The sequence below is a fragment of the Sciurus vulgaris genome (assembly GCF_902686455.1).
Source record: "Sciurus vulgaris genome assembly, chromosome: 9".
Classification (NCBI taxonomy): Eukaryota; Metazoa; Chordata; class Mammalia; order Rodentia; family Sciuridae; genus Sciurus; species Sciurus vulgaris.
The window spans coordinates 142,308,897-142,321,307 of NC_136469.1; the positions used below are offsets into that span (position 1 = coordinate 142,308,897).

General features: G+C 46.2%; 1 protein-coding gene across 10 annotated transcripts in view; it reads left to right on the forward strand.

The window, feature by feature from the left end:
- Positions 1 to 12,411, forward strand: part of TBC1D14 (TBC1 domain family member 14) — a 95,427-nt gene that overhangs the window by 63,733 nt on the left and 19,283 nt on the right. For all 10 annotated transcript variants that reach the window (XR_013766291.1, XM_079154346.1, XM_079154344.1 and 7 more), the window contains 5 exons: positions 766 to 884; positions 2,521 to 2,603; positions 4,110 to 4,227; positions 6,001 to 6,107; positions 10,769 to 10,849. Coding sequence is in view for 9 of the 10 variants with exons in the window: in XM_079154346.1 (XP_079010472.1) it covers positions 766 to 884; positions 2,521 to 2,603; positions 4,110 to 4,227; positions 6,001 to 6,107; positions 10,769 to 10,849 (508 nt within the window). In the remaining variant the exon portion in view is untranslated. The remainder of the gene's footprint in view (positions 1 to 765; positions 885 to 2,520; positions 2,604 to 4,109; positions 4,228 to 6,000; positions 6,108 to 10,768; positions 10,850 to 12,411) is intronic.

The following is a 12,411-nucleotide window of genomic DNA, read 5'->3' on the forward strand; positions in this document are numbered from 1 at the left end:
GTCACATCCCTTTACAGCTGGTGTCAGTAAAATTGGTTTAGCAGTTCACTACTACCTCGTGTCAGTGCTGCTCTTGCCATCTGGAATGCGTGCTGAAGTCTAGGTTAGTTCCACATTTGTTTGCCTGTCTTCCCAGCTAGACTGTCTTCTGTTAAGAGATGATCCTGACAGCCTTGTCTGAAATGGCAATGGGATTATACCATTTTCTGACGTTGCAGGGAGCCAAGGGTGCCTTCTACCCCCTGTGTCAGAAGAATCCTTTTGACTGGGTGTCTAGAATGTGGGTCACCAGGTGTGACTAAGCCTTTGTGTTTGCAGTCCATGGAACAAATTGGTGACTCAGTGGGCATGGAGGCTGCTCTTAGGTTTTCAGGGCATTGGCAAAATTACTTAAAATACAGTGTGCTGCCATGACTTCCCAGTGGCCATTCAATAATCAGTTACATATTATAGACCTCAGAAGACAGTAGACAAGCCTATCACCAGGAGGAGTGTAGACCTGAATCAGTGTTGGTGGGTCCTTGTAAGGGGCTGCTTTGATACTAGGACCCTTCACAACTTCCTGCATCATGAAGCACTGGCCTGGCTGCAGAACTATGGGATCCCTTCAACATAGTGCTTCCTTCTCAGTGCAGGAAGGTCAGTGCCACATCCTCAGAATCAACTTAAAGCACTTTCACTACAAAACAACTTTGTTGCTTTTGGAAGAACTCATAATATCAGATATAGCTGGACCCAGAGTCATTGCTCATTTCTTTGTCCTAGGAATATGAAGACAAAGCTGGAAGACCTAGCAGGCCACCCTCTCCAAGGCAGAATGTGAGGAAGAATCTTGATTTTGAGCCACTTTCCACCACTGCACTCATCCTTGAAGATAGACCAGCGTGAGTCTTGGGAAGGGCCTCTGTGGTGTCTGTTTTAGTAGATAAGGCAGTGTGCTGGTCTCGTTTTCAGTAAAGAAGAATGAGGGACACAAGACAGGAGCAGAGTAGGCCATAAGCACTCATGGTCCGTGTCCATATATGTTCTGTTATGGTGTCATATGGCTGACTTGGAAAAGTACCCTTTAGCATAGATGTCTTGACCAGGATTTTCCATTCAGGTGATTACCCCTTTTAATTTAGTATTTAATAGTTAACTAGATATTATAAATGTTAAGCTGGTCTGTAACTACGAGATGCCCTGAGAAGTGTTCTCCAGTGGTGTTTTGGAGGTGCCTATGTATTGCAGGATAATTCCTGGGCTGGCCTGTGGGGTTCCTTGGTATTGCATTGAGCATTTTTTGTGGGTGATCTGAGGCAGGACCCCTCTCTTTGGGCCTGCTGCATTATGAGGAGAACCTGTTTGGAGACCTTCCTGTGGTACTAGGCATTGCTCCATCAGGTCAGATCACAACTGATAGGTCATTAAGTACTGAGTTTTCTATAGAACATTGTGTTGGAGTAGAAGGTCCCCTGCTAAAAAAAAGAAGGAAGAAAAGGGGTTGTAAAATACTAGTCTAGTTAATTCCTAAGGTTCCTGCCCATCCCTGAAATTTAAAACAAGTCTAAAGAATGTGTCTTGTATTATTAATTCTTAGTTCTTGGAAACTAGGTGTAGGAAGACCTGAAGTAGAGGGCAGGAAAATCAAGTATAGGCCACTGGCCACTGGCCAAAGCTGCTGTGCTGTGAAGGCCAGTCCTTTCAGTGCTGTGAGGTGTGGGCAGGGACTGACCACGTTCTGCAGCCAGTGGCAGTGATGCAGGCTCTCCAGGGAATGTGGGTCACATCGTAGGAGGTGCACAGGCCAGATTCTGTTGCCCTACGATCCTGACAGGCTCCATCCACACATGTTTCTGAATGATCATGTGTTGTACTATCTTAAACAAGAGGTGCACAGCCGTGGCATACATTGTGTATGAAAGATGCTGAAGGAGCTGCAGAGCTGATAGGAAACTCACACACTTAACAACCCGCCTGTGTGTGTGTGTGTGTGTGTGTGTGTGTGTGTGTGTATGTGTGTGTGCGTGCACACACTCGCGTGCACGCGCATGCTCTGTTTTGTGCAGGCCTGCCCTGCAGGGTTAACTGCAGCAGTTAGCTTTGTGGTTATGTCAAAGTGTCTCTCTTGGAGAGTGGGGTGAAAAAGCAACTATGGGTAATTGTCATTTTCTTTTTCTTTTTTAGATTTTCAAAAATTTTTAGTTGTAGATAGACACAATGCTTTTAATTTTTTTACGTGGTGCTGAGGTTTGAAACTGGTGCCCCATGTATGAGGCAAGTGCTCTACCACTGAGCCACAAGCCCAGCCCCTTGACATTTTCTTTTGTGGACTATTTATAATTTAGTTGTTTTACAGTGAGCATTTTTGCTTTTGTAAAGAAACATTTATTTTATGAAAGAACCATAATTTTTAAAAATTTAGCTTTAGATCTTTGGGCTTTAATTTTTGGGGAGTGGTAAGGGGAGTGTTTTTTCCTCCCGAGTTTTATTTGGTATTTATAATGGTAAAAATCCTTTTTTTTTTTTTCCCCTGTCAAGAAACCTCCCAGCAAAACCAGCTGAAGAGGCCCAGAAGCACAGGCAGCAGTATGAAGAAATGGTGGTACAGGCCAAGAAGCGAGGTACTGTGTGGCCATGGGCACCGATTCTGTCTCCCTTATTATTTTCTTTTTGCCTTTTGGATCTCAAGAACCTGAACTTTGCTGAGTGCTTTGATATCCTGAAATTGTAGTTTTCCATAAAACTACATGGTGTATGCTTCTCCTAGTCATTCCTGATAGCTTTATTTAAGATGGTAACACTTAAGAAGAGACTGCACAGGTAAGAGTTCCACAGTAGTCTGCAATGTGCAGACATCTGTTTTCTTTATTTACAATTTTCTTTGTAAATAAAATTGGATTTGGATTTGACAAAATCTCTTGCAATTCCTGAAAATCTGTGATTCCAGGATATTTTAAAGGTATATATATCAGGGCTAGGGATGTGGCTTAGTGGTAGATCACTTGCCTAGCATGTGCAAAGCTCTGGGTTTGATCCCCAGCTCTACCCAAAAAAAAGTACCCATAATAAATTGTGGTGTATGCATACAGTGGAACATTATGTGACCCTAAAAGGAAGAATTGTGACATAGGCACAACCTGGAGCAACCTTGAGGATGTTATCCTAAGTGAAATGAGCCAGTCACAAAAGGACAGATTGTTCATGGTTCTACTTCTGGGGTCCCTAGAGTTGTTAGATTCATAGATACAGAGGAGGACAGTGGTTGCCGGGCCTGGGAAGAGGCTTGGGAAAGATGAAGACATGGAGTGAGTGGTGGTGATGGCTGCTCAGCAGTGTGCATGCTTAACACCACTGAGCTGCATGTCAAAATGGCTAAAATAGATTTTATGTTATGTGTATTTTGCCATCATAAAATACAGTTGTCCGGGGTATCTCTGAGGAATCGGTTCCAGGATACCCTGTAGATACACCAGAATCTGCAGATGCTCAGGTCTCACATGTAAAATCTGTATGTAACCTATGCACATCCTCCTGTATTCTGTAAATCATGTGTGGGTTACCTAATAAAATGTAAATTCCCTATAACTAGTTGTTACGCTCTATTGTTAGGGAATGAGAACAAGGAAAAATGTCTGTACATATGTGGTATTGACGTGATATTTTTCCCCAGTGTTTTCTTTCTCTGGTTGGGTGAATCCACGGATGCAGACCTCATGGGTGTGGAGATTGCTATGGAGTATAGATAAACTAAGTAAAGGGTCTTTTTCAGAGTTGCTATTTACGCATTAAGTAACTGAGTGATGCTTGGACTTTTAGAAGTGAGCCTAGAGGTCACATTTGGAAGAGGTGGGGAGGGAGCATAGCAGGTTGAGTTTGCTCTGATGGATGATGTGTCAGTGGTTTTGGTTGAGTTGGATTTGTGCTATATACTCTTACTAAAGCAGGATGGTGCTGTGCAGACCAGGTCCTGGGTGTGAAATGAGCCCTGGGAGCGCTCACTCACACTAATGCAGTGACCTTCTCCTGATTTTCTTGCATTCTGACTTTTTGAGAAAAATCACCCAGCTTGAACATGGTGTGTGTTAATTAATAGATGTTCTTTTCCTCCTTTTAATTGTGGTTTCTAGAGCTTAAGGAAGCCCAGCGGAGGAAAAAGCAACTGGAGGAAAGATGCAAAGTAGAAGAAAGCATTGGAAACGCCGTCCTCACATGGAATAATGAGATCTTGCCCAACTGGGAAACCATGTAAGGTTTGATTCTGTGGGTGATGCTGTCTGTGCTGTAGGCCATTCCTCCAGCTTGCAGGTCACAACTGTGGTCACTGAGCTTGTAGCAAAGCCTTGGGTGGATGAGCATCAGCTGCCTTGGTCCAGCCCTGTGGTTTCTTGCCTGGATGCTATGACAGCCCCTTCTAGTTTACCTGGTATTCAGCACACCTGTGTCTTCCCTTCTTAACATTTTAGTAGCTTTCTCTGATGCACAATGTTAAATTTGAACTCTGTAGCTTAGCTGACAGGACGCCCCGCCTCTGTGTCTCACCCTCTTCTTTGCTTCAGTTGGGGCTGGCCCTGTCCCTATGGGGCCACCACCCAGAGTTGATGCTTTTTGGTCTCAGGGCCTTTGATGGTTCATTGGTGTGTCGTTTCCTGGACCTCCTGTCTTGCTGATTGCTGTTTGTTCTCTAAAGCTCAGTCTTCCCAGAAAAGACTCTCCTGTCCTTACCCCAGCTCTAGGTATCTGTGGAAGATTCCCTGGGGTGCCCTGCACTGTCTGCTCAAGCTTCTGTCTTCTTCCCTGAGGGTAGAGACCAGGTTGTCTTTGATGTTGACCTACAGATAGTGCAGAGTGCACATCCAGCAGAGACAGCAGCTGCAGCATCCTTTCTGAGGGTCAGCTGTACGTCTTGTTTTCTTCCTGTGTAGTCAGCTGAGTTGGGACACATAGGGACAGTCGTGCTGGGGCAGGGCCATGTAGAGGCTGTTGGGGAGCTTGGAGGCCAGCTTCTCATTTCTTGCATGTTGTGATGCTAGAGGCTCATTCTGACTCTGACCTGGTGTAACTCTCATTATAGGGGCTAGAGGCTGGGTTGAAGGGCTCTACTAGGAGAAGATGCTGTGCTCAGACCCTGCTTTTTTAGGTGTTGGCCCTCAAAGACTCGATGCTGCCAGCAACACTAAAGGCTCTTTCTTAAATGGAACCCAGTGCCAAGGGCTGAGGTTCTCTCTCAGACCCTTGATGTCTGCCTTCATGGTGGCCGAGCCCGCCGTGCCTTGCCCTGTGTTGAAGTGGTCCAGATGCTCACTGACTATGTTAGGCACTGTGCTGGGCACTTTGTATTTTATCCATTTACCCTTCACTGCAGTCCTTGTGGGGAGGTTTGTCCTCTGGATTTTAGAGAGGAGAACTAAGTATCTCTGGATCCACAAGGCAGGGTTGAATTAGGATGCAGCCTTGTTTCTATAGTTTCTGAGCTGGTGCTGTTCTGTCTGTGTTGCATTCAGAAGCACCATGGAGTTGCGTGCCTTTCCACTATCTGGTCTTTGGCAATATGTGTTCATCATGACCAGTAGACCTGTACAACTGCACTGTGCAGAATGTTCTGGGTTAGCAGAGTTACTCTGCCATCAGGGTTTAGTGCTCTCCCTGAGAGGCCCTGGACCTGCCTCCCACCTCCAGCTCTGCAGCAGGGCTGCTGTTCTTTGTGCCCAGCTGTATGTGGTCCTGCAAGAGGCCAGGTTATTCCTTGTATCTGTTTTCTGCTCAGAAAGTCCTTCCCATCCTTCATGAGTATAATCTGGTCATTCAGAAGTTGGTTTGGAAGGTGTGTGGTCCTCTATGGTGCTTCCTGCTATGCCCTTCAGTACCTGTCTCAGTGAGTGCCCCTGGAAGGTGACATGAGGCTCCCCAAGGTCAGGGGTGCCACCCTCACTGCTGCTGGTGTGTGGCTGGGCACATGCAGACACACTAGGCTTTCTCCTTGGAGCACATGCTCAGGAACTCCTGTTCTGTCCTGTGCAGGTGGTGCTCTAGGAAGGTTCGAGATCTGTGGTGGCAAGGAATCCCTCCGAGCGTGAGAGGCAAAGTCTGGAGCTTAGCCATCGGCAACGAGTTGAACATTACCCACGGTGAGTTCTTGCATGGTCCTAGGCCCGGGAGTCTAACCTGGGGCCCTGGGCTGAGCTGGGCTGTTGCAGGGCCTCTTCCATCCCTTTGCTCTGATAGGAAGGATGCAGCCCCTACCAAGGAGCAGCATCTTTGAGAGGCAGGATGATTCTCCTCCAGGAGAGGGACTGTTGCCAGGCTGGGCTTCAGGTCCCTGAGTTTGGGGCAGATGCCCTGAATGGACGGGTTAGAGCACAAGGGCCTCAGAGGGTTAGGTGCAGTAGGGCCACTTGTTAGGGTCCCGTGGAAGGCAGGTCTCCACCAGACGTGAACGTGGTGATGTGTTGATTGCACTGGGGGTACCTGTTGGTGTTCTGTGGGATTTTCTTTTTCATTTTTTTTCAGGCAGCCTTAGAGGGACAGAATTTTGTGCTAGGACTGGGTCCTGAGGGTGTAAATGGTCAGTGTGGAGACGGTGAGGCCCTCACTTGGTGTCCTTGTGCTGTGTGTCACGCTGTGTCACCTGTTCAGGCTGCACGTGTGTCTGCCCACTGGGCCAGGCTCACTTCTCAGTCATTGTGTCGAGTGCTCTGCAGGCTCTGTCTGTCCGAAGCAGGTGTCAAGAGCTGCTGGACTGAATGCGTGGTCTTCATGGGGGGTTGCTCCTCACTCCTCTCCCTGGCATTTGCAGTCTGAGCTGTGGAAGGAAAGCAGGCCCTCCTGCTCGCCTCTGTGAGGCCCTTAGCTGCCTATGCAGTTAAGGGCAGCACGCTTACTCTGGCAAAGGTTGTGGAGTTTCAGGCAGATTGGTGTGCAAGGTTTTCCCTCTCTAGTGAGGCCGTTAACCTTGTCTTGTCAGCTTGGCCTTTCACGCAATCTCAGCCTTCCCCAAGCACTGTGTCCACCATGAGCCGTGCATCAGGCCGTTTGATGGTGACTCCCTTCCTAAAGAGGTGCCATCAAGGCAGGGAACTCCCCAAAGCTCCTTTCTTGGCTAAATCCATACCTGCCAAAAATTTGTTCTAACATATTTGCCTGAGAAGATTTATAGCATTTAACTTGTGGAAGTGGTTTTAAGACATGTCCTCAGAAGGTGAGGTTTGGAGAAGTTGCCAGATGTTTCTTTCAGTTTGTGTTCTTGAAAATTTCTAACTTCTGTCAACATCCCTGTCTGTGCAGATTGGAAGTAGCACGCAGTATTTGGGTCTTTCTGTGGTATTTGGTTCTCGCTGATGCCAGTGTGGATTTTATTTAAATGACACTTTCTGTGGACTGAATCATGGTGGCTGGCCTCAGCAGCCACTCCACCATCACTTAGGTGTAGCCGTTCCTCTGGCCTTGATGTTGGCTCGCGTTGTGTCAGCCGTGACTCTCATGTGATCAGCTGTTTCAGGGTGCTTGTCCCCACTGGAATGGGCTCAGTAAGTTGGGGCCCCACTGCCGACTCCCTGTTCTGTCACTGTGCCCAGCCCAGTCCTCTGCCCTTGGCAGGCCCTGAAATGTCTATTAGGTACATAGGTGCAGCTTATGGGGTCCTAATCGACATCACCCTGCTGCATATCCAAACCAGCATAAGAACACAGTGATACTGGGCTGTCGAATGCCAGGCACCATCTCGGGCTCTTTGCTTAGGAGTCTTCAGCATTGACAGTGATCCTGTTGGGCAGGTGTTGGTGACCTCACCGTCCTCTTAAGAAAGTTCAGCATCCTGAAAAGGCTAGGCACTGTGCTCTAGGTCCTGTGGCCTGTGTATGTGAGCTTGGATTCTCATTCCAGCCCTGGCTGATACCAAGGCCATGTTCTGCCTTGGGAAGCCCCAGTTTTGCTCTTTTTGTGGCTGTGCAGTTGGAAACTTACTGAAAGTTGACCAAATAGTACTATTAAGACTTACTCTTAGGGAATTTGACTTTAAAATTGGGACTGGGCAGTCTGGGTAGGAGGTGTAGAGCTCTAACCCCTGCCCTCCAGTATATGCCGGGAAAGCCATGGAAGAGACTTTGTAACACTAACACTGTGACCCCTTCTGCCTTGAGGCCACAGCCTCTGTGCCTCAACTCTCAAACTCCTCACGTGGGAAGTGGTTTCCAGGTGGTCACAAACCATACAGTTGTTTTCACCCCTCTACTGCCAAATGACAGCAGTGTAGCCAACCACGTGGGAGTTTAGAGCAGACAGAGGTGCCCACCACCTCAGGATACCCCCATGTTTGTCCTGGGAACACTTGCCCTTCTGGATAATGGTGGTGGGAAATTTTATTTCATGACTATGCCTTCCCACCATGGCAGACAGCATAGATTTTGTTAGAGCTTTCACAAGGCCAAAATAGGATCATTCATCAAGATTTTACTTGGTGGATTATAAGTGTTCCTAGAATTCACATTTCATTTTAAGAAAATAACACATACTGCCCAGAAGGCAATTATGTCTTCCAAAGTATTGATGAGAAAAAAATAAAGGGAAAAAAATTCTGTGGGTAGCTTCATTTAAAGTCCCAGTGACAGACTAGTGACCTAGAACATTTGGGAGCTGGGAAACATCAAAGCCAGAGGCACAAGACGTGCCTGGTGGGGATGGGTGTGGAGCTGGCCCTAACAAGCACAGTCCTCTAAAGACACCTGGGGTACAGATATACCCAGGCCATCTGTGCATACCAGTGAGATCTGTGAGCATGAGTTGTTACCTAAGTATCACCGAACTTCCCAAGAGAAGAGCTGTTGAAAGGTGGGTTCTAAATATGGAAGAGGCTTGGAGACTGCATGGCACTTGTCTGACAGCAAGGTTCTTCTTCTTTGAAAGCTTTGCCTGTTCCTGGGCCCCTGCTCCCACCCCCGACTCTACTTCCTGCAGCAGAATACAAGCTGGGCCATGTGGGTAGCAATTCTACCATGTGCTTATGTGAAAACGGTGTCCATCCTCATTCCCAAAATCACAGTCCTGACAGGTTGAAATCCGAAAAACTGATATTCCAAAAATTACAATTCCCATGGGGGGGGGGCGGAGAGAAAGGCTATATAAGAGGGGTAGAAACCTGAATTCTGATGAAGGGATTGACCATGCATTTTGGCAAGAACTAAAGCTGCAGTTGAAAAATTGTCATTGGCACTCCTTCCCTTGAAAGAAATTCCAAGATCTTTTAATGAATTAAAGCTACATTTTTTTGCAGAAGCCAAGGTTACTGATTGGTTTGAGATAATCATGTTCCTGGTGGGACAAGAAGACACAGTGTTGCTGTTTGATCACCTGTACTGTTTTCAAAATGTGTGTTTTGTGTTTGAGTTTGAGTGGAATGCGGGTCTGAATGTACAAAGCAGCATAGAAGGGGTGGCCCAGAAAATGGAAAAATCGAATAGGGGTGTTCATGTCAGCATGTGCCAAGTCAGAAACCACGTGGAAATGCATGTGGACATGCATGTGGACTTGCTCTGCCCAGAGGGCCACACCTGAAAAAAGCAAGCTTCTGTTGACCACCATGCAGGATTCAGAACAGCACAGGGTGGCGCAAGTCACCTCTGCACTGCCCTGCCCATGGTCCATCCCTGGTTATGCTTTGTCATGTGTCAAACTGTCTTTTTAGTTTTTTACTCTTAGAATTTTTTTCCACTTTTTAAGATTTTCAGCTTTTTTTTTTTTTTTTTACAATTGGCTATGCTATGTACTTTTATCTTCACATTATTTCCAAAACTGAAGATATGAATTGTGTAAAGACTTTTGGAAGAGTTAGTTTGTTTTATGTCTTTTTTGCAAATTTGGCTCCATGAAAGTGCATTGCGACAGCACGTAGGGCAGAAGCCTGGTGAGTGTGAGTGTTGAGACTTGGTAGTGATCTGTGAAGGATGACGTTTCTCAGGGTCTTGCCTTGTGGGTGGCTACATACACAGTGAATCTTGGTCTTGTCAAGAATTAAGTGGTTGGACAGTGTTCCAGGTGAGTGCAGTTATAAAGCTGGATACAGGCACGTGGCAGCCACAGTGAAGTACCTTTGTACTCTCCAGCCTTTATGGATGTAGATCTTTGACTCAACTCATTTCTACTCACCAAGCTGTCTTCAGTATTCCTGAGTGTTTTGCTCTCAAAAATGTTATTTTCTATTCTGTTGTCTAAAAAGACCTATGAAGTGTCCTGAGTGTTTTGCTCTCAAAAATGTTATTTTCTATTCTATTGTCTAAAAAGACCTATGAAGTGTTTTGTTATGTTTTTATGTTTCTGAAGTGAGTCCCCTTTTAAAAATGTAAATAGATGTCTTTTAAGGAATTTTTAAATTTATTTTTTCTAGAATTCTATTTTCAGGAGCTTAGATGTTAGGGATTTTCATCTTTGGGAATTTGAGTTTCAGGATTATGGCATTTGGGGTTGTTTTTCCTTTCGGTATTATGTCCCAAACCCCTTTGAAGCCAGACAGGCTTTCTGCTTGGTCTGGATACAGAGATGAGTGAGAGGCTGCCACAGTCTAGTGGGGGCGTTAGACCAGTTGCAGTGGATCAGAGCAAATAGTTGTGGGTGGCTGTGACAGGAGGAGATGCCAGCATGGCACTGCTGTGTCCCTACATTTCGTGTCGCTGTGTCTTTAAGCAGGAGAATGCTTCCAAGCCAAGATGGGGGTTGTCTGTGAAGGAGATAGTTGTGTGTTCTCGGGTGTTTTGAGGAAGATGTGCACGTGAGACTCACCCAGAGGCTTTTCTTCCAGAGCTCTTTGACATCTGTCTTGCCCGGGCCAAGGAGCGGTGGCGGTCCCTCAGCTCAGGAGGCTCAGACGTGGAGAGTGAAGGTACAGACCATTCTGAAGCCTGAGTGCGGCCACGGTCAGTCATGGGCACCCTCTCCTGTTACAAAACAGAGCTGACTTGACTGTGGTACTGCTTCACATGGGTGCATGTTCAGCTCTAGGGGAAAGGGGGCTTTTGAAGCAGAAATGGAAGGTAAATAACTCCTGTAAGAAATAGAGTGTCCAGTTCCTGAGAGGTGTTTGCACCCCACCACAGGAGGGCTGCTCACAGTGCATTTCCCTGGAGGCTGCTCGTGGGACTCAGGCTGTGCTGGGATCAGCTGAGCGTTAGCTTGCGAGGAGCTTGGGACTGCTTCCAGAGAACACTCAGGCTGAACTGTGCCTTTATAACTGTCCACAACACACAAGGGTGACCATTTTGCTGACTAAGAAGCATGTTTTTAAATGGCCTTTAAAAGTATTGCCTGTGTGGCATTGGAATTCAGAAAAATACAAAATAAGTTATTCATGAAAAGTTGTTGGAAATATTATACAAGTGTCTTACATGTGAATGTATGCTGCAGTGGCTCCCTCTGTTCTCTGCATTTAAATTTTTTATTTTAACTTATTTTTTAAATGTCTGTGCTGTGTAGTGTTTTGAAGTTGATGAACACATGGATTGACTCAGCCTAGCTGGTTACCATGCACTGTGTCTCGTGATCTTAGTGTTCCTGGTAGTAGGAGTAGTTTACATCATAGTCAAGTTCTCAAGACAGTATCAAGGGTTGGGGTTAAATAGCTCAGTGGTAGAGCACTTGCCAACATGCACGAGGCCCTGGGTTCAATCCCCAGCAAAAAAGCAAAACAAAAAGACAGTGTGAAATAAATTATGTCACTTTGTTGTACAATAGCTCTCTGGAACTTATTCCTCCCATCTAACTAAATGTTTGTATCCTTTGACTAAACACCCCCCATCCCTCGGCCTCTGGCAGTCACCAACCATTCTGTCCCCTGCTTCTATGATGTTTAACTAACTCATAGAAGTAGAGGACAGAATGGTGACTTTTACTTTATTTCACTTAGCATAATGTCTCCCAGGTTCACCCATGTTGTTGAAAATGACACGATTTCCCCTCCTTTAATGGCTGAATAGTATTCCATTGTATATGTTTGCCACTTTTTTTAACCAGGGATTGAACCCAGGGGCATTTAACCAGTGAGCCATATCCCCAGCCCTTTTTTATATTTTATTTAGAGACAGGGTCTCACTGAGTTGCTTTAGGGCCTTGCTAAGTTCCTGAGTCTCTGGCTTAGAACTCATGATCTTCCTGCCTCAGCCTCCTAAGCCCCTGGGATTACAGTGTGCACCACTGCACCCGGCAGCACATTTTCTTTATCTCCTTGTCCACCAGTGGACACTAGGCAGATTTCACCCCTTGGCCATTGCCAGCAGTGCTGCAGTGAACACCTAGTGCAGGTGGTCTTTGACTGATCTTGTCTTCTTTGGTAGTGGGAATGATGGATCCTATGTAGTTTCATTTTCTGAGGCCACGTATACTCAATCTGTACCAATGATGTTTGAGATCAACTAATGACCTTTTGCTGTGGTTTCTGTACCTGGAGTG